Genomic DNA, 18,102 nt, shown 5'->3' with positions numbered 1-18,102 from the left:
AGCATCGTCGTCGTCGGCACCGTGGCGTACGGTGGTGGATCGCACGGATTGACTTGTCGATGTGGCATCTGCACGCCTAGCAGCCTTGACTCGGACGACATGGCATCGAAGCTTCCTGAGTGGGTCGCTTCTCGCCAGGGTACAGCGCGCCGACGTCGTTTCGGTCCCTTTTCGACGCTTTGGAGGGATTCTATTGCTGGACCCAGCGTCGATCTGGTCGTCTTTCCCGTGCATGGTCTCGGGGGGGTTGGATTTCGACGACGAACAACCGCTGGCGCAGCCTTTCTTGGCTGGCTTGTTTGAGTGCTTTGAAGCTTGGTTCGAGGGCCAAGCTTCCAAGGACGACTCGACGGCCATGTGGGCTCTATGAGATGAACGTTTTGCTTGTTTCGTGCAAGAGAACATTCTGCATGCAACGATGACGCCGTCCGAGAATTCGCGGACGTCAGGGTGGCTCGCTTGCAACGCCCGCACGAACCGATCGCGTTTGCGGCGTAGGTATTGCCGACACACAAACTTGTAGATGCAGTGGCATGCTCGGTCGACTTCCTGCAGCGAAGGCCTACAATGCTTCAGTGTTTTAGTCAATGCAAAGTTTACAAGAGCCGAGAAGGGCAGTGGTGCGCGATCGTTCTCGCTTGGTACAGCATCTGCGGCTACTTACCGATGGCGACCCGTGGTCGAAATTCCGCGGTCATTGCCATCGTTCCGCATTCGCACAACCGACAGTGCAGGACCGCAAGGCGCCCGGACCGACTCCCATGCGACAACTGATCTTGTGTGGTCCAGCAGCCTATATGTTTCTGCTTCGAGTGCTTGCAACGACCTTTGCTTGAAGCCAGGGCTTCGATAGATCATTGTCGCAACGGGGTCGTCGGTCGGTTCATCCAGCAACCGGGCAGTACTTATGACATTTTTCATGGCGACGGGTGGGCTCGTTACGCGCTTGACTGTGGCGGACTGCGGTCGCTTTCGCGATGCCTTGGGGACTGCTGCGACGGGTGAGCGCTCGCGTGGTGTCTTGGACATTGAAAACAAGACTCCTTGGGCATCCATGAATTCGTCACAAAACAGTGGCTGGTACGCAAACAGCGTGTCACCGTCGTTTGGGGATGATGTGCACCGTTGTGGTGGCTTGGGATGCGATCGAAGCGCGCGAGTGTCGTAGGGATTCATGTGCTTGTCTCTCTTGGAATTGTGGAAATCTAACACGTGGGTGGCGCCTTGCAGCGACGCTGTGGCGGTGGACGTCCTCGACTCTGTCGGTTTGTGCCATCGATGGGCAATAAACGCGCTTGCTTCGACTACAGGATCCATCGTCGCGGCCCACCCATGTCGTCCTTGCTCAATGCGGTTACCATGGACGGTTATTAGTCAGATATTCGTGTTGATGATTGGCTAAAAAGAATTTCGAATTTCATCCAATCAATGCATGGAAGGAGGACATTTCAAAAAGCGCCGACGGATGGGCGAATCCGTCCATGTTGAAGCGCGGCTCACATGCGGGCACTTCCATGCGGGCGGAGCCGTCCGTGGGTACGTGAAGATCGAGTCCCCGAGAAAACTGTACATCGAGTGGGGCGTCGTGCAAGTGCATGGACATCTATGCGTGGACTCGGACGTCCTCACCATCCCTATCATGCCCGTCACAGCCATGGACGAGTCGTTCATGAAGTCATTGAACCTTCCCGACGTCAAGACGTTTTCGGGTCCCACTGGCATTTGCATTTACCAGGGCAAACCCACCGTCTTGTACTCTGAGATCGACGTCGAGCGCTCGACGACGTCACACTTCGCCACCGGATTGCCAGCGAAAATGTGTCCGTCGTTCAAGGGTGCGTGCGTCTTATTGTTTTTCTGCCGTGTACCCTCAACTGCTTCGTGCTCCTTAACGCTCTTCCTGCACTGATAGGCACTTCGGCACGCGTCTTTTACGTCCTCTCGTTCACGTTCAAGGTGCAAGGAACCCAGAAGATACAAACGCTGCATCTTCCGTTTGACATTTACGCTGGAGTCACCTCGTCGACCTTTCAGTTTGCACCGCCATTGCGAAATGATGCAACAACAATGTCTCCATCTAGCCCCGTGGTGCTGGTGCCGCCGCCGCCGGTCGGTCTGATGTCGCCCACTGATGACGTGCGAGCAATCCCCGTAGCAGTGCGCCATGGCCACGAGATTCCATTTGAAGTCGTGCCACGAGTCATGCACGGACGTGTCGACACTGGTAGGGAAATCTTCTCAAAGCTATCGTCTTCCACATCGATTGACGGGCTCGTCTCCATCATACGTATCGACGTGCTGACGTTTCCCGTTAGAACGACTGGGCGGCACCCACACAAGGCATTTCACGATCGGACAAGCGTCGTTCCACTTGGTGCAGGTCACCTTCGTCAAGCAAACGTACATGCCAGGGGATGTCGTTCTCGTCGCGTTTGACTTTTCAAAAGCCACGCAAGTGTGTAAGAGCATCTCGGCGTCGCTGATCGTTGAGGAGCGCCTTGGCGCTCTGTCGCTGGATCCTGGCCGCGTCGTCAACACCCACACGCTCCAGACAGCGATGGAAGCCACAGCCGGCATGCTCCACACCCACGTAGGAACAACCCCCTCCTCACATTGTTCATTTTACCGGGCATGAAGCATTTTTCACGGGTGGGCTTTGTCCGACGAATCGCCTTAGCAACGTCCACTTTGTTCATGATGATGGAGCGCATATCCCCGTGTGTCGGAATGTCCTTGCTGTCGATGCAAGCGCTCGTGGAGTCGACAACGGGCGTGCATCGGTGTTTTTTTCATGCATGTATGTACGTGGTGTGCTGGTGCAGTGTGTCATTCCAGCCTGCATACCATGATTGAACATGGAGGGAGGTGTGATGGCGTTTCCAAATGGATTCGTTGTGGTGCGGCGCATGAGGTGGAGAGCTGCGGATGCTCGGAGTTGCGAAAAATACCTGAAGAATGGGTGGATGCCGTCGCGTCGTTTGAGGGCTATATTCGTGCGGCACCAGGGATCCTAACGTTATGGGTGGGTGCGTAGATGCGATTTGCGCTGCCCGTGGACATCACGCCGACGATCGAAACAGACGTCATGAGCCACGTCTACGTCCTAGCGTTCGAGTTCGAGTCCACGGAGCACCTGCAGTGGCAAGTGCCTGTCCACATTGTACCGCCGATTGTTCCTGATCCATCGCATTTCAACGTACCCGACGAGGTGTTCCAAGGGCAGTCGCGTGTGCGCAAGCTCGCTGTGTTAGACACGGTTTAAGTTGTTGTTCGTTGGATGGTGTGTTCGACGACGAGGCATGATGTAGGCACACATGTGTACGATGGGCAAACTCGGACGGATGCTTCATCGCGTCTCTCCATTAACACGTTTAACAGACGAGAGGGGCGTTGCTTATCGATCGAGTATGTTGTGCTGCGTATGGGAGGAACGTTGTGCGGAGCACGGGAGGATCTTTAATGGTGTTCCGCGGCCCAGTCGAACTTGCCGTTAACGCGTTGCCAGAAGACGGATTTGGCCTTGTCTTCGTCAGTTGCGCCACGGGTAGGGAGGACACCGCAGATGAAGAAGGAGGCAATACCGCCGTAGACAAACGGGCGGAACATGTCGCGCTTGAGTTCGTGCACGATGAAGTTGCCAAGACCAAGCTTGTGCCAGCGGACCACTTTTTCGACGGCCATGATTCTCTGGAAATGCGCGAGCGAAATGACTGCGCCCCACACCACCCAGCACTAGGATGGCGAACATTCACGTACGTACATTCCGTGTACTGGTATTGGCAAGCACTTCCATAACAAACGGAAGCTAAAACGTATAACCGTACGTAACGTACCACTCCTCAATGACAAAAGGAGGGGCACAGGCGACCACTCCCGACACCTGTTACTGGCGGGTAAAAACCATTCACCCGACAGACAGATAAGTGGTGTCTGCTGTGAAAGGTCGACCGGATGCGAGACGACGACGCGAGGCGGCGAAGTGGCAGCACGCCATCGAGAGCCCCATACCTCCTGCGAAGGGATGTGTATGGTCAAACAACGCAAGAATCGTGCATAAAGTGTAGCTGTCGTTGCATGTGCATGTTACGATCAACAGTATCGTGAGTTGGTACACGCGAATAGAACAAGATCATGCGCTTGGTAAGGCGAACTGCACGTGCCATCGAGACTGCGTTATCTGATGAACAATGCAAAGGTGAACATCTGGTTATCCGTGCGTGCCCTTCGCGAGGGATGGCCATTCTCGACATAATTGTGTGCCGTTGTGGTGACCGAGCCACGCCCTCCTCGATCCAGTGCTTATCACGTCATTTTGGTACCTTCATCTCGCATTAAGGTCCTTGATTTGTGTCATCTTGTCGAGATACGATTGAGGACCTGAACACCCACGATGTACATGCTGAATGTGATCGAGCAGGTGAAATGCGCTTGAAATCTAAACGTTACCTGTGTTTATTGGTAGTCTCGGTAGTTCTAATCCATGCAATTGCAGTGTGGCGATCATGTGTCCTCGTGCCTAAGACTCTTGATTGCATCTTCTCCCAATTCCTGTCCAACAGCGCTTCAAGCGTTGCAGCCTCTCGCTGCACGTTCCTTCGTCTTCACAGCGCACGACTGGCAACAACTCCAAACGAAACGAGACCCTCGCGTGCCCATCATTTACATATTCTCATTGGAAAATAACCGTACAAAGTGCAAAGGAGGATTCAAGGCTCAAAGGCATTGGCGTTCGTCACTTACGACGACCCTGAGGGACAACGGGGTCGATTCTCCATGATCCGTTCGAGTCGTCGCTGCGGCAAACGCTTCACAACCTTGTGGCTACCTGCAGCCGCCGACCACTTATCTCAAACGGCGAGCTTCACGTTCCCATTCCAACAACGACAAGATGTCGCCTTCACGGACAGGGCCCTTGACGTTGCGGATCAACGAGCGCGCTTCCTTGCCGCCGAAATCGTCGAAGAATTCCACGCGCACTTGAGTCACATTACCGGTGTTACCGGTGCGGCCCAAAACTTTGATGACCTTGGCGTGCTTGACAGGTTGATCCTACACACACATCGATACCGGATGAGACCCCTGTACAACGACCACGTCATCCTGTAACGCGGTTCCTCCATCTCACACAGCACACCCCTTCCGACACACCTCCATCATCATGAAGGGTTCACATACCATGGTAATTAATGTGAGTGGGCGGGCGAGAACTCGAATGAATTATGCAAGTGGCGCTCCTGGGTTAGCCTCCAGTCAAGTTGGGCAAATCCGCTCCGCCAGTCAGAATCGATATCGATTCGCATTGGCTAAAATTCGTACGCATATCTGATTGGTGCATTTCGTGGCCGAGGGCGACGCCAGTCGTTAGCTTCCTCATGATTGGTAGAAAGGATTCGATTTTCTTGACATTTGATTGGATGAATGGAAAGAATTGCGCCGCCAAACACTTGACGGCGGTCAGTTTTCCTCATCCCGTGGGCATCATCATGGTGTGGAATCGACTCCGCTTCCCGAACATGGCCGTCACGTACGTGGCCAAGACTCCCAAGTCCAGACTGCGGGAGAACGAACACATCTTCCGCGTCGAGACCAATTACACCAAGCACGACATCAAGGAGTACTTGCAAAAGGTCTACAACCTCCCTGTCGTCAAGGTTGCCACCATGAACTACGAAGGCAAGTTCAAGCGCGCAATGCAAGGACGATTTGTGTACAAGGAAAAGGACTGGAAGAAGGCGATTGTGACGCTCGATGCCAAGGCGGCGTCGGCAGTCTCGAAGTCTGCGTAAGGATCTGACATGGACTGGTAATAGATCTTTGTTGTATGATACAGCACAAGAGGAGGTCGCTCGCATGCGAAGAATCGTCCCAAAAGGTCAGCGCTTCGCCATCACAGCGAACTTCCATGTACCAATGTCGTGAGGACTGGCCAACTCAAATAATTAAATCATGCAGGAGTAGATTTAAGTTTCCATCGTCATTGCGTACCTCTCACCAACAGGCATGAGTGGTTTGCGCACTATGATTGCCCTCGCAACAAGTGTATGTAAGCTCAACGTACAACACGTGCTGTCATGTCTTACGAGACCAATCATGAGGATGTACGCCGAGGTGAAGCTTTGCGCGTAGCAAGTGTGAGATGTAAGTCCCCCGATGAGGAACTGATCGTTGGCAACGCGTTCCTTTGTACTTGTGGACGCAGGCAGATACGTGGGTGCACGTCAATGAGCAATGCTCTCGACGATTAGTCCAGTCTGGTCATGGCAATCGCGTTGAATGATAATATCCGTCACATACTTCGCTTATTCACAAAGTTGCACGTGTCTACCGTCGACGAGCGGCCTGCCGCCGCATGAATGCAGCAGATTCATTCCTTCACAAGGTGAAACGGACAAGTCCGTATAAAGTACGTCGTACTTGGTCGAGTCATTTCCAACCACCAATCAATCGACCGCTTCAACTTGCATATTGATCCGAGCATCATGTCGTCGAAGCAAGCGGCGTCGGCCGTGGTGACAGACCCGCGTTTCAACAAAGTCCACAACGACCCTGTACGTATGGTCATCTAGAACGAACGATAGTCTTCCACGAGTGTGCCTGACGTGTCGTCCACTTCAGCGGTTTGCCAGAAACTCGAAGAAGAAGAACAAGGTTCAACTCGACACGCGCTTCAAAGCCGTGTTAACCGACAAGAAGTTTCAGAGCGTGCAGGGTACATGACACCGCATTCCTTTCTTACTGTGTCTGTTGCGCATGGAGCTGCACATGCTCGTCGTGGCGCAGGAATTTCAGAGTCACGTGCGGAACCTCACAGGATGTAGGCAAGTACGACAAGTATGGGCGTCGAATTGAAAAACAAGAGAACGACATGAAGAAGTTTTACAACGTCGAAGGCGAAGACGACGATGACGACGACGAAGCAGCTACCGTGGCATCCAAAAAGCCGTTGACAGCCGCGGAGCGCCGAATTGCGTACCTGAACAAGAAAGCTCGCGGGGAATTGAGCGGCCAGTCGTCGTCTTCTTCGTCGGAAGACAGCAGTGACGACGACGACGATGCGAATGTTGATGAGGAAGAAGACGAGGAGGAAGAAGACATCCCGCTTGGGGAAGAGACGAAGCGTTTTGCAATCATGAACTGCGACTGGAGCCGCATGCGTGCCGTTGACTTGCTTGCACTCTTCCAGTCCTTCCTTCCCGCCGCAGGTATCGTCCACAGTGTGGTCGTGTACCCGTCCGACTTTGGCTTGGCGCGAATGGTACGCAGAGTGACGCGATGTTGCGCATGGTGCATCTCACCCCGTGGGCTCTGGTGGGTTGTAGGCTGAAGAGGAGAAGTATGGCCCACGGGGACTCTGGGCGGATGAAAAGAAGACGACGGAGGATGGAGGCAGCGGCTCTGACACGGATGATGCTTCCGAAGACGATGACGATCCATTGGGGGTCCGCGCGACGGCCGATGCCGACGATGGGTACGTTGCCATCGTCTTGTGTCGTGCTTGGAACTGGCCTGGCGTTGTTTGGAGCGATCGATTCGATGTCGTTCTACCATGATGTGTGTCCTTCATGTGGCGGAAGGGCATCCATCGAGTGTGTGTGTGAGTGCGCTTTCTGCCATATATGTGGCATAGAGACCGACATCCATCTTCACGCACAGGACTCGAGTGCGAGTCGTGCTGGGCGTGATTTGGGTGCTGGTCCGGTCGACTAGGATGCCTTGGACATACTCTCCACGTTACAACCGATGGATGTGTAGGTTCGACAAGGAGAAACTTCGCCAGCACGAATTGGAAAAGCTCAAGTACTACTACGCCGTCGCCACGTTCAACTCGGTCGCGGCGGCGTCGGCTGTGTTCGACGCGTGCGATGGCCTCGAGTACGAGACGTCGAGCAACACGTTGGACTTGCGTTTTGTACCAGACGACGTCGAGTTTACAAACTCACCGAAGGAGACGGCGACGTCCGTGCCAGATACGTATACGCCTGCGATATTTGCCACACTCGCGCTGCAAAACACCGAGCTGGAATGCACATGGGACGAGGAAGACGGCGAGCGCATGGACAAGCTGACGCGGCCGGCTAACTGGAAGGACCTCAACGATGACGACTTTTCTGCGTACGTGGCCATGTCGGATGACGACAACGACGGCGCGTCCGACGACGATGTTGAAGCGCTCAAGCAAAAGTATCGCAAAGCACTTCTCGGGAGCGACGACGACAGCGCGGACGACATGAAGAAGCGCAAGAAAAAGAAGGGAAACAAGGACAAGAAAGCCAACAAGGCGGAGGACGACGACCCATTCGGCGACGGCGAACAAGGCGACATGGAGATGACGTTCAACGATGCGACGGACGTGCTCAAAGCCAAGCAGCTTCGAGAGATGGAGGCGAATGAAACGCCGTTTGAAAAGTACCAGCGCGAGAAGAAGCACGAGAAGAATATCAAGAAGCACGACAAACGACAGGCCGCCAAGCTCGCCCACGAGGCGCAGCTGGCATCAATGAAGCAGGCCAAGAAGGGCAAAGGGAAAGACAGGGTCGCCAGGGCTGGTGCTGCTGACGAAGACGATGACGAAGACAAGCGCGACTTTGACATGAAGTTCATTGCCAAGCTCGAGAAGCACAAAGACAAAAAGGGCAAGCACCACAAGAAACAAATCGACAAGCTCAAGGCCCATGCGACGGGTCTCCAGGAAGGGTTTGCCTTTAACCCAGAAGACAACCGATTCTCCCAGCTCGTGTCCAACAACCCAGACTTTAGCTTGGACCCGACGGACTCGCGATTCAAGCGGACGGAGGTACTCCGCGAGATGACGACATGATGTGGGGTCTACCATGATGCTGAAATCGTCTTGGTAGGCAACGGAAGCGATCTTTGAAACGAGGCGAAAACTGGCCAAAGGCGCACCGACCGATGTGGGGACGACTTTGACCGATGCCGCACCCGCCACGGCAGAAGTCAACGCCATTGTCGAGAACCTCAAGCGCAAGGCCGCCACGTCCAACAACACATCCAACAAGAAACCGACGCGGTTCTAAGCGGAATAACCTATAGACCATGCCACCCACAACGTAATGCACACTTCGCCCACATTCTTGTTCGTGACAGGCAACGACATGGACCAGGTCACGCTGTAGCTGCCGCGTCGGGAATGTTTCGTCAGCACCCGCCGTCACTTGCTCGATCGCTCAGCACGTGATACGTGCATGCCCCCTCAAATTATACTAGTCGAAGACCCTAGTGCTCCTTTCGACCCACCCACCACCACCTTCGCGTCTCAATGGCACACTTGAGGATGAACTGCACGGCACATACCAAGTGGACTTCCCATGCTCAATTGGGTTTGGAGAAGTCAGCAAGTCCACATGCACTACACCATGCATTATAGTACACGTCGGGGCATGCTGGACTCTCATGGAACTGGACATGTAGCACGGCGAACAACGACGTCGACCTCTCGTTCCATCGATCGAATCGACGTGGAATTCGACCGTGTCGGATACAGTATCCGGATGTTCCGCGGTCGATCCTCCCGATCATATCCGGATTCGGGGATAGGGAAACGCACCGTGTACTTGAAATTTGTATGGATTCAGCTGACTGTAAAAAAGTATGCAACCATTGGATGGGGCCAAATGAAGGGTGCACAGAACAGAATTGACTTTGGACCATGCTTCGCGTCGCCGCACTCCGCACTCTTGGTACGTGCAGAGGCGTCCAAGTCGTTGAGAAATAGACAATGGCCATTGACGGGGTTGTTCATGTGTAGCCTCCACCCGCTCTGCTGTGGCCCGCCCTTTGGCTGCACGTGCCTTCACGTCGGAAGCCGCGGGCAAGTCGACCGACCCTGATGTTGTGATTCCTGAATTGAGCGAAACCCTCGAATGGACGTTGTCGTCGCCCCCTCCTCTCCATCAATTTGAGGAATCCCCCATCATCGTTGAAACGTGGGGCCCCACTGATCCTTACCACCACTAAGTATTCAAGCGGCCGCAATCGACGCAGGATGCGTTGCTCGCTCTCCTGGTGCCCTTGATTGTGTGCACAGAAGGATAAACCATGGACGGGTTGGTAATGTGACTGTCATGCGTCGATCTGTTGTAGATAGAAGGTGGACGTTTGTGTACTAATACACCTATGAATCATCTACCGACTGCGCTCATTCGGGACCACTAGTTCGTCTGTGTTCACGCACTGTCGTCTTCCAGTGCTTTCTTCATGATTTGAACGTCTCGCATGTCTTGGTTCAAGATTCGGGTCAGGTGTTCGAGGCCTTCTCGCTGCTTGTCGAGCACCTAGCCATGCCATCGCCGAGGTCAGTATCACTGCAAGTGCAGTCAGGCATCACGGGAACTGCTTTACCCGGAAGACTGTGGCCAAATCCTCCTCTGTGAGGGGGGCATCTGGTCGTTGTTGCGTTGGTAGCGCTGCTTGAAGGGACTGCAGCGTCATGAGTTCGTGCATGTGCGCCTTGAATTGCGTCGGGTTGTCCAGCAAGCTCTGCACGTGTTTCAATGTTGCTCTAGAACAAGCAGAGCAACGTGAGCAACGAGGGACTGGCCATCTCGACACAGACATGGCGTACTCCGCAACCCTGTCCATGAAATATGATGGCGAATGAGCAGTACGTACGCCAAGTGGTGTTCATTCGCGTGGAGAGGCTTTCGAAGTTGCTTGAACAGCTCCAGCTTGCGCATGAGCTACAAGCACCACACAGTCCATGAGGGTCAAGGGCGAGTCCAAGTGGCACTCTCACCTGGACAAGTCGATGGAAGAGCGCGATGTGCTGCTGCCGGCACTGCGTGAGCTTGACATCTGTGTTGCGCGATGCCTTTTCCATCTCTTGAACTTGCACAACCAAATCCTACGATAGATGAATGTTTCCGCCGCGACCAAACACGTCACTCCAATGTACCTTGGCATAGCCGTGAAACTTCTTGATGTGCGCCTGCTGCAGCTGAATCCGCGTCGAGAGCTCCTTGAAGCCGACGACGGCAGCCGGGACCAGGTTGGCCGGATCGGGGTTATCACGCTGTGCCTGAATCCACAGCTTCTCGCCAACGTGGGGTGGGCGACTGTACAAGTGCTTCTGCGAGGGGTCGACGGCGTTGTAGAACATGTGCTTGAAGCGAGACTGGAACGGGTCCGTGTATGCCATGCGCACCCCGTTTAAGCTGTCGAGCGGCGAGTTGGCGGCGGCGAACGCAGCAGCATTCATAGATGCGTTCGCAGGATTCGAGGTCGTCGTAGCCGCAGGAAAGCCAAAGGCAGATGTGGTCGGTTTGTTGTTGGCAGTGTTGCCAAAGCCAGAGGAAGACCCAAAGGAAAATGCACTCGGCGCAGCTGGGGTTGTGCTTGCTCCACCGAAAGAGAAGCCGGTGGATGCACCTGTCGCTGGAGCTCCCGTGCTGCCCCCGAACGAAAATGGAGTCGCCGTGGTCGTAGTCGTTGCGGCAGGGTTCGTACTTCCACCAAACGAAAAGCCCGTGGATGTGCCAGTTGCAGGCGCAGCTGGTGTGGTGCTACCCCCGAACGAAAACGGAGCTGTTGTGGTTGAACCAGCAGTTGCAGCGGGAGTGCTGCTGCCGCCAAAGGAGAAACCTGGTGTGGTGCTAGTTCCGGTGGCCGCGGTGGACGCAGGAGCGGACCCGCCAAATGAGAACCCACTCACTGTCGAATTGGCCGGCTGTGCGGGAGTGGTGCTTCCGAAAGAGAACGCGTTGCCGCCGCCCGTTGTTGGTGCAGCGGCAGGAGTCGTCGCGGCGCCACCAAAAGAAAATCCACCAGTCGGAGGATTAGAAGCTGGCGTGCTGGGCGTCTGTCCAAACGAGAACCCCGTCGCTGGTGCTGTTGTGGCCGCCGGAGCGCCGAATGAAGTTGCTGTTGAGCCGAACATGGTCACGGGATTCGAATGGAGTTCTCCCACACGTGAAAATATAATACATACAATATGGAGTATCTCTAATTTTGTATTCATTTTTTTATATTTCGAGACCTCATCGCGGATTGGCTCCACCAATATCGGCGCATTGCCACCAGCGCTCTCGCGTTGTCACCGACGACGGTCGCTGCTGGCGCATGAGGCGCAAATTGCTGGCCATGTTAGCCAGACACCTCAACGCCAGACACAGCAACAGTGGACTGGTTTCACGTCGAGATCGGTGGTCCAAAGAGAATCCAGACCAGGCATCTCTACGTGTTTTCAAGACAGGATTGCCTCCCTTCAATGTAATGTTCGGAAACACTGTGCGTCCGCCTCCTGCAGGCACTGGGCTCATCATCGAGTCACGATCGTGAAACGACATGTACAACTGGATTGCACAGCACATAGCACTGTGACGTTGGGTGAGACCCACAACTTGGTCCGTTTTTCGTGGGATGCAGTCGGACGTCCCCATGGCATCAGTTCTTCTTGTGTCGGATGTAAGGGAAACCCATGTACCCAACACAAACTGCAAAGCGAAACGATGTCTCGGAATGGTTGGCTCGTTTCGGATGAAGGTGCATGGCGTCGCAACATCCATCGCACAGGTATAAATCGCAGGCTTGGCAGAACACGCTTGCCGTCTTGGGGTCCGAGACACACGACTCGCATGGCTAGATCGAATCACTCAGTCCTTCCCGACTTATCGATGCATTCAGACTGGGTGGATACGTACCTCAGGCTTTGGTGGAATGTATGGCTTGCGATGGATGGTTATTCGCATGGGGAGGACCATGGCGAGCCGTTCGGCTTTGGCGGTGGCGAGAGCCTGGGTGCGAAGCTGTGCGTCGCGTTCGGCCGGAGTAGGTTGGGCTATGGCCGGGGGGTTGCTCGGGTGATCCCATCTCGTTTCGTTCGTGACCTTGTTCCAATAATATTTCGAGTACGGCGGCGTGTCCAGGTACAGTTCGACCCAGTTTCCACATTGTCGTGGCTCGAGGAGGTCGTCCACGTTCGCACTGCCATCTTTTGAAAACACCGACGCAAGCATGGCTTTTGGGTCGGCGTTGAGAAGCACGCATCCGCGCTTGACCAAATCCACGTACGCAACATCGAAGAATGGCTGTCGGAACAGCCATGCCCGTGCGGCATCAGCCACCTTCATCCAGTACTGATGGTAGTCGAAGAGATGGGCCATGCAATAGATAAGGACGAGTGCCGTCGACCAAATCGCATTGATTTCATCCCGGCCCATCGAGTGAAGACTAAGCAAAGGCTGCCTCAAGTACACTGCCAAATCCGCAGACGGAGCCCAGAACCCGTCGCGGTCAAAGGTCCGATGGAGGAATTCAATCATGTTTTCGGCATTCTTCGCCGCATGCGCTGCCGACGTTTCTGGCAACAGCACAGCCGGTGTTGGCGCATTCGGTGTCTTGGGGCGGTTGCTCGTCGCGGCGCTGCTCAAACCTTTCTTTGCTCGGACCATGCAGCATGCGGGGGCGTTGAATCTTGAACGGTTTCACAGCCACGCTACCGTTATATCAAACGTCATCTACTTTGATACGACGAGCTGATGCCAACTCCACCCCCCCCCCAAATGTGCTTCGGAATGGCACAGACCAACCAATCATTCATCAGACCCTCCTGCGCGTTATCAGCGGGAGAAGCGGTCGACGCGAGCTGCGCCTTGTGCACACTGCTGCAAGCGCATGGGCATCGCGTACGGACGTCTCTGTCACTTTTACAAACCCAGGAAGTCATTGTCAAGTACGTCGCATGGTTTCCATCGCACGTGGCGGCATTCGTGCGCCGACACGGCGCCTGACGATCTTTGTACGAAACCGCATCCAACCCAGAGCATACAATTTTCAAGTATATGTCCGTCGCCCATGTTTCCCTGTTTCGGTTCACTGTCACGATACCGGATATCGAGAATCGTATCCGGATGCGAGTCGACCTCACACTTGTGCTGTATAGTCAACGTACAAGGATTTCCTCGCCGCCATTTTCTGATCTCCGAGAAGCATGGCAGGCGAAGACAAGCACGACGTTGCGCAAGGTATGCGCGCGCCACCCGTAGACACATTTGTCCCCATGCTGATGATGCCTTTCTGTGTGTTTTGCAGGAAGCACCCCGTTGAAGTCGTTCCTGTCTGGAGGGTTCGGTGGTACGACAACCTCCTCGGATGTGTGTCTTTGTCGCTGACGTTGTCCATGCAGGCATGTGCTTGGTTGCTGCGGGACACCCCCTCGACTTAATTAAAGTGAACATGCAAACGATGCCGACGCCCAAGGCCGGAGAAGCGCCATTGTACACGAGCGCCGTGGATTGTGCCCGTAAAATTGTAGCCAAGGACGGCGTCAAGGGTCTTTACCGCGGCATGTCTGCACCGCTGGTGGGCGTGACGCCCATCTTTGCCATTTGCTTCTGGGGGTATGACATGGGCGCGCTGATTGCGGTAAGTCGTTCCCGCCCTGGGTGTTCCTTGCGTTGAAGGGTCCGCTGTCAGCGCAAAGCGGCGGGAATGTCCGACTCGGACAAACTCTCGATGAATCAAATCATGTTTGCCGGTGGGTTTTCGGCCATTCCCACCACGTTGGTCATGGCTCCTGGTGAGCGGATCAAGTGTCTCCTCCAGGTACAAGGAGTTGTGGTTTCTTGAGGGCTGTGCTGACACCTACCGGACATAGATCCAATCGCAGGCCGTCGCCCGCGGTGAACCCGTGCAGTTTAATGGCATGAGCGACTGTGCCAAGCACTTGTACAAGACTGGTGGGCTTCGCAGCGTCTTCACTGGCTGGGAAGCAACCCTGCTTCGTGATGTTCCTGGGTACGTTGGATAAATCGCTGACTAGGGTGACGTGGCCATTGTAATTGATGAGGTTATGTGATGTTTAGTTCTGTGGGGTACTTTGCGGGCTACGAGGGTGTCAAGCGATTCTTAACTCCCGCGGGGCAATCACCGGAAGAACTGAACGCGTTCCGCACGTTTGTGGCTGGCGGGATGGCTGGCGTTATCAACTGGGTCGTCGCAATCCCTCCTGATGTGATTAAGTCGCGCATCCAAGCCGCTCCGGAGGGCACGTATGCTGCCGGCCTCTCGGGTATTGCCGAGGCGTACAAGAAGCTCGTGGCCGCGGAGGGCTATGGCGCTCTTTTTAAGGGCGTGGGGCCGGCCATGGCTCGCGCTTTCCCTGCGAACGCTGCATGCTTCCTTGGCGTCGAAGTGTCCAAGAAGGTGCTTACGCTGCTTGGGTTGAATTTTTAAACCAAATTCAAAATTTCGCTGTTGGAGAGTATGCATGTTACATGGAAGGACATCCGGATAAGACATCCGAATGTGTAATTTACAATTAATCAACTGACGCTTCTTCGTCAACGGCAGACCTGGTTGATGCTCATTGATCCGAGAGCGCAGGATATCCGCCAGCTCATGGCATAACTACCAGCTGATAGTGTAAGCTGAGCTGTAGAGCCCAAGCAAACTGTGCCCAACCTTACATTCGACCCGGCACAGCCAAAGCTTCCGTAGACCCCTCCACGCTTGCACGTCACTGTCGGCACTCCTGCTTTCGCTGCTCTCATGGTGATGCCACCGCAACTTTGCCTTGTAAGTACTCATTACTCCGTACGCCAAAGAACGGTCATACTAAGCATCTTATCATGAATTGACATGGCGCTGTGATGAAATGGGTCCATGGGATCAACATGGGATCAAGGGTTGGACTTCTTGAGAGGGTTTTCGGTGGCCAGCGTACGGCTATAAGCAGGGTCTGTGAACATGTCTGGATTGTCAAGGTAATCGTGAAGCCAATCGATATGGTCACAGCCCCAGAAAACATGTCCATCCACTTCGACAGTTGGCACGCCAAACACTCCGGCGGCGGCAGCGTCCGTCGTGTTTTGAATCAGAGCTTGCTTGATGGTTTCGTCTTGAGGCTTGAGCGTCGTTCGAGGTAAACCCAGGGCAGCACAAAAGTCGCCCCATTGAGCGTCAGGATCGTTACCTTGCGCCCAGACAAACTCAAAGGCGCGTTCTACGGTGTCCATATCGGCATTCAAGGACAGGAGCAGACGCTGTGCGGCGACTGGGGCGAACGGGTGGCGAGGTGGGAATTTCAGGGGGATGCCCAACTTGTTGGCTCTCCACACCGCGCTTGCGTACGAGTATGCCCGTTTGACGTCCACTTCGGCCGGACCGATGTTTTTCTGGGACCGCAGCAAACCAGGCAGGAATATGGGAACCGGCGTGAGAGACATCTTCTTCTCCAACGGAGCGCGCATCTTCAAAAAGAGGTGCGCGAACGGCGAGATGATGTCGTAGTAAAACCGACCGACGGGCTTCATGGTCGATTGATTGCCTGCGAATTCTACTCTCGGAGCTTGGGCCGATCAAAACCCCCACAAGAGTTTGGGTCAGTGGGAACATGGTTGAGTCTACCTTAATCAGTACCTCAGCTAAAAGAATATTTTTTTGAAGTATGCAAAAATCCGCTCAACTTTGTGCACCCAACTTCACAGTCAGCTCTTCGTATACCAGTACATCTACTTCGACCATCGTGCCCACATTACACCACGTCGTGGTTTGCACTTCTCCCGTTCAATATGTTATGATTTCATTAGGACGAAACGGCTTGTCTAAATATATTCTTGTATAAGGGAATTTAATTGATTGTTGAGTTTACAGCCAATCAGAGGGCAGCATTTTTGGATACCGTCAAGTTTACATATCTCCCCATTACTTAAACAAGGGTCAGAGTCAGCCCATACCTACAATAACGTAGTCTCTCAGTGATCAGCCGAATTTCAGCTTAGTAAACTTGAGTATATCTGGCGCAATTATTACAACTACAAGAAATGACGTATAAATTTATATTCCTCCAGACATGCTGAACACAATTAACATCGGCTCTCAGTGATCGGCCGAACTCTCAGTGATCAGCCGAGCTCTTTCACCCAATAGAATCGCAAGAATCTTGTGATTGGATAAAATTCGTTACTCCAACAACTAAACCCCTCATAATTTTATGGTGGGAATAAAAATTAGAAATCAGAGGCATCAAGTGTGTCAACCTTGAATAATGCCACCAAGTACCCTGTACACACCCGACGAGATTGCAGCCGCAGTGAGCGACGTGATCAAGAAGCAACACACCATTCCATCCGCTGCCATAGCATATGGCATCCCTCAACGAACGTTACGCACACACGTGACAAGAGCCAATTCCGGCTTTACAACGACCAAAGCAATGATGGGACCAAAACCAATCCTGCCATACTTGTGGTCGTATTTCGTTCAGCCATTGTGTGTTGAGTAGCAGCAACCTGGTTGTGCAACATGTAAACTTCAAACAATGATAACAGAAATTCCATTCATGGCTCACTCTTGCAATTCTGGTATAAAATGAAACGTCACAGGGGATTGAACCTTGCATCATTCGCATGCGGAGCGGGAGTTCTACAGTGCGCGCCACATGGATAGAAACAGAGCACTTTGATTGATTTTTGCGCTGTCATAGCACAAGCAAGGTTTTTTTGGCATCCTTGATGCTACAGTAGCCATGAAATTGCTAGCAAGGCACATAGGACGGCACGACCGTACGAGAAAGTATCTTATTCGTAAAATTCGACATTTTGTGTCGCGCCAGTAGAATAGAAACAAACACAATTTTCATATGAAGTGAATGTATTTCATGCAATTATGACTTTCAGTAGTCAGTTTTGCCCCCTTTGGCTTCGCACACAGCCAAGCAACGACGTGGCATTGATCGAATGAGGTTTTTGAGGGTGTCCATCTCGATGCTGGCCCAAACGCGTTTAATGGCTGTCTTGAGCTCTGCAACTGTTTGATATTGCCTTCCATTTGCATAAACATGGCGAGCCATGATTCCCCACAGATTCTCAATTGGATTGAGGTCCGGTGAGAGTGATGGATGGTCGAAAATCTTGACGTTGTGATCTTGGAGAAACGCCATCGTGTACTTGGACGAGTGAATTGAGGCTCCATCCTGCATAAAAATGAAGTCATCAGCATAATGCTGATGAGCAAAGGGAAACATATAGTCTCCTAGAGTATTAACGTAGTCCGAAGAGTTTTGGTTGCCATTGAGGAACGCTAACTCAGTCAGGCCAGCCGACGAAAATCCACCCCAGACCATTACCCCTCCTCCGCCGCAACGAC

General features: G+C 53.5%; 11 protein-coding genes across 14 annotated transcripts in view; 5 read left to right on the top strand and 6 right to left on the bottom strand.

The window, feature by feature from the left end:
* Positions 1–1,317, bottom strand: part of H310_08449 (hypothetical protein) — a gene marked incomplete at both ends in the record, with an annotated part of 3,037 nt that extends 1,720 nt beyond the window's left edge. Inside the window, 2 exons of the mRNA XM_008874179.1 lie at positions 46–562; positions 665–1,317. Coding sequence (XP_008872401.1) covers positions 46–562; positions 665–1,317 — 1,170 coding nt within the window. The remainder of the gene's footprint in view (positions 1–45; positions 563–664) is intronic.
* A 142-nt stretch (positions 1,318–1,459) lies between these two features.
* On the top strand, positions 1,460–3,399 carry H310_08448. 2 transcript variants are annotated; one of them, XM_008874178.1, is made up of 4 exons: positions 1,460–1,835; positions 1,913–2,224; positions 2,316–2,590; positions 3,035–3,399. In XM_008874178.1, exons 1-4 carry the CDS (start codon positions 1,466–1,468, stop codon positions 3,260–3,262), a joined length of 1,185 nt encoding a protein of 394 aa, XP_008872400.1. In that variant the 5' UTR covers positions 1,460–1,465; the 3' UTR covers positions 3,263–3,399. The 2 variants fall into 2 exon arrangements, with proteins under 2 accessions (XP_008872400.1, XP_008872399.1); XM_008874177.1 differs by lacking the exon at positions 3,035–3,399 and having other exon boundaries at positions 2,316–2,868.
* Positions 3,286–3,711, bottom strand: H310_08447 (hypothetical protein). Its single transcript, XM_008874176.1, has one exon. It carries the CDS (start codon positions 3,679–3,681, stop codon positions 3,457–3,459), a length of 225 nt encoding a protein of 74 aa, XP_008872398.1. The 5' UTR covers positions 3,682–3,711; the 3' UTR covers positions 3,286–3,456.
* A 938-nt stretch (positions 3,712–4,649) lies between these two features.
* On the bottom strand, positions 4,650–5,245 carry H310_08446 (40S ribosomal protein S28). The gene is made up of 2 exons (XM_008874175.1): positions 5,176–5,245; positions 4,650–5,049 (listed from the first exon to the last, which is right to left on the bottom strand). Exons 1-2 carry the CDS (start codon positions 5,176–5,178, stop codon positions 4,843–4,845), a joined length of 210 nt encoding a protein of 69 aa, XP_008872397.1. The 5' UTR covers positions 5,179–5,245; the 3' UTR covers positions 4,650–4,842.
* Positions 5,246–5,432: 187 nt separating this feature from the next.
* H310_08445 (hypothetical protein) lies at positions 5,433–5,971 on the top strand. Its single transcript, XM_008874174.1, has one exon. It carries the CDS (start codon positions 5,484–5,486, stop codon positions 5,784–5,786), a length of 303 nt encoding a protein of 100 aa, XP_008872396.1. The 5' UTR covers positions 5,433–5,483; the 3' UTR covers positions 5,787–5,971.
* Positions 5,972–6,457: 486 nt separating this feature from the next.
* On the top strand, positions 6,458–9,089 carry H310_08444. Of its 2 annotated transcripts, XM_008874173.1 has the most exons (6): positions 6,458–6,548; positions 6,616–6,709; positions 6,819–7,255; positions 7,320–7,468; positions 7,753–8,794; positions 8,856–9,089. In XM_008874173.1, the coding sequence occupies exons 1-6, from the start codon at positions 6,480–6,482 to the stop codon at positions 9,033–9,035; spliced, it is 1,971 nt and encodes a 656-aa protein (XP_008872395.1). In that variant the 5' UTR covers positions 6,458–6,479; the 3' UTR covers positions 9,036–9,089. The 2 variants fall into 2 exon arrangements, with proteins under 2 accessions (XP_008872395.1, XP_008872394.1); XM_008874172.1 differs by lacking the exons at positions 6,458–6,548; positions 6,616–6,709 and having other exon boundaries at positions 6,746–7,255.
* Positions 9,090–9,648: 559 nt separating this feature from the next.
* H310_08443 (hypothetical protein) lies at positions 9,649–10,170 on the top strand. Its single transcript, XM_008874171.1, has 2 exons — positions 9,649–9,698; positions 9,767–10,170. The coding sequence occupies exons 1-2, from the start codon at positions 9,668–9,670 to the stop codon at positions 9,973–9,975; spliced, it is 240 nt and encodes a 79-aa protein (XP_008872393.1). The 5' UTR covers positions 9,649–9,667; the 3' UTR covers positions 9,976–10,170.
* On the bottom strand, positions 10,066–11,914 carry H310_08442. Of its 2 annotated transcripts, XM_008874170.1 has the most exons (5): positions 10,913–11,914; positions 10,754–10,861; positions 10,630–10,697; positions 10,360–10,519; positions 10,066–10,292 (listed from the first exon to the last, which is right to left on the bottom strand). In XM_008874170.1, the coding sequence occupies exons 1-5, from the start codon at positions 11,891–11,893 to the stop codon at positions 10,185–10,187; spliced, it is 1,425 nt and encodes a 474-aa protein (XP_008872392.1). In that variant the 5' UTR covers positions 11,894–11,914; the 3' UTR covers positions 10,066–10,184. The 2 variants fall into 2 exon arrangements, with proteins under 2 accessions (XP_008872392.1, XP_008872391.1); XM_008874169.1 differs by lacking the exon at positions 10,066–10,292 and having other exon boundaries at positions 10,304–10,519.
* Positions 11,915–12,169: 255 nt separating this feature from the next.
* On the bottom strand, positions 12,170–13,435 carry H310_08441 (hypothetical protein). Its single transcript, XM_008874168.1, has 2 exons — positions 12,657–13,435; positions 12,170–12,594 (listed from the first exon to the last, which is right to left on the bottom strand). The coding sequence occupies exons 1-2, from the start codon at positions 13,404–13,406 to the stop codon at positions 12,400–12,402; spliced, it is 945 nt and encodes a 314-aa protein (XP_008872390.1). The 5' UTR covers positions 13,407–13,435; the 3' UTR covers positions 12,170–12,399.
* Positions 13,436–13,896: 461 nt separating this feature from the next.
* H310_08440 (hypothetical protein) lies at positions 13,897–15,217 on the top strand. Its single transcript, XM_008874167.1, has 6 exons — positions 13,897–13,979; positions 14,047–14,088; positions 14,141–14,379; positions 14,431–14,559; positions 14,612–14,751; positions 14,820–15,217. The coding sequence occupies exons 1-6, from the start codon at positions 13,946–13,948 to the stop codon at positions 15,187–15,189; spliced, it is 954 nt and encodes a 317-aa protein (XP_008872389.1). The 5' UTR covers positions 13,897–13,945; the 3' UTR covers positions 15,190–15,217.
* Positions 15,218–15,635: 418 nt separating this feature from the next.
* Positions 15,636–16,268, bottom strand: H310_08439 (hypothetical protein; the record flags this gene model as incomplete). Its single annotated transcript, XM_008874166.1, has 1 exon — positions 15,636–16,268. One exon carries the CDS (start codon positions 16,266–16,268, stop codon positions 15,636–15,638), a length of 633 nt encoding a protein of 210 aa, XP_008872388.1.
* Positions 16,269–18,102: the final 1,834 nt, after the last annotated feature.

The sequence above is a fragment of the Aphanomyces invadans genome (genome assembly GCF_000520115.1).
Source record: "Aphanomyces invadans strain NJM9701 unplaced genomic scaffold supercont1.17, whole genome shotgun sequence".
Lineage (NCBI taxonomy): Eukaryota > Oomycota > Saprolegniomycetes > Saprolegniales > Verrucalvaceae > Aphanomyces > Aphanomyces invadans.
This window is presented reverse-complemented; position numbering and strand designations above follow the sequence as displayed.

Bases quoted from the DNA above. Each gene is read 5' to 3' on its own strand.
- H310_08448 (XM_008874178.1), top strand. From the start codon at position 1,466: ATGGGCGAATCCGTCCATGTTGAAGCGCGGCTCACATGCGGGCACTTC. The intron at 1,836-1,912 runs GTGCGTGCGTCT...CTGCACTGATAG, and splicing joins AATGTGTCCGTCGTTCAAGG to GCACTTCGGCACGCGTCTTT. The intron at 2,591-3,034 runs GTAGGAACAACC...GTGGGTGCGTAG, and splicing joins CCGGCATGCTCCACACCCAC to ATGCGATTTGCGCTGCCCGT.
- H310_08447 (XM_008874176.1), bottom strand. From the start codon at position 3,681: ATGGCCGTCGAAAAAGTGGTCCGCTGGCACAAGCTTGGTCTTGGCAAC.
- H310_08445 (XM_008874174.1), top strand. From the start codon at position 5,484: ATGGTGTGGAATCGACTCCGCTTCCCGAACATGGCCGTCACGTACGTG.
- H310_08444 (XM_008874173.1), top strand. From the start codon at position 6,480: ATGTCGTCGAAGCAAGCGGCGTCGGCCGTGGTGACAGACCCGCGTTTC. The intron at 6,549-6,615 runs GTACGTATGGTC...CGTCCACTTCAG, and splicing joins ACAAAGTCCACAACGACCCT to CGGTTTGCCAGAAACTCGAA. The intron at 7,469-7,752 runs GTACGTTGCCAT...ATGGATGTGTAG, and splicing joins ACGGCCGATGCCGACGATGG to GTTCGACAAGGAGAAACTTC.
- H310_08443 (XM_008874171.1), top strand. From the start codon at position 9,668: ATGCTTCGCGTCGCCGCACTCCGCACTCTTG. The intron at 9,699-9,766 runs GTACGTGCAGAG...GTTCATGTGTAG, and splicing joins CGCCGCACTCCGCACTCTTG to CCTCCACCCGCTCTGCTGTG.
- H310_08442 (XM_008874170.1), bottom strand. From the start codon at position 11,893: ATGTTCGGCTCAACAGCAACTTCATTCGGCGCTCCGGCGGCCACAACA. The intron at 10,520-10,629 runs GTACGTACTGCT...TGCTTGTTCTAG, and splicing joins GCGAATGAACACCACTTGGC to AGCAACATTGAAACACGTGC. The intron at 10,293-10,359 runs GTAAAGCAGTTC...TGGCATGGCTAG, and splicing joins ATTTGGCCACAGTCTTCCGG to GTGCTCGACAAGCAGCGAGA.
- H310_08441 (XM_008874168.1), bottom strand. From the start codon at position 13,406: ATGGTCCGAGCAAAGAAAGGTTTGAGCAGCGCCGCGACGAGCAACCGC. The intron at 12,595-12,656 runs GTACGTATCCAC...GATTCGATCTAG, and splicing joins ACATTCCACCAAAGCCTGAG to CCATGCGAGTCGTGTGTCTC.
- H310_08440 (XM_008874167.1), top strand. From the start codon at position 13,946: ATGGCAGGCGAAGACAAGCACGACGTTGCGCAAG. The intron at 13,980-14,046 runs GTATGCGCGCGC...TGTGTTTTGCAG, and splicing joins CAAGCACGACGTTGCGCAAG to GAAGCACCCCGTTGAAGTCG. The intron at 14,380-14,430 runs GTAAGTCGTTCC...GTCCGCTGTCAG, and splicing joins ACATGGGCGCGCTGATTGCG to CGCAAAGCGGCGGGAATGTC.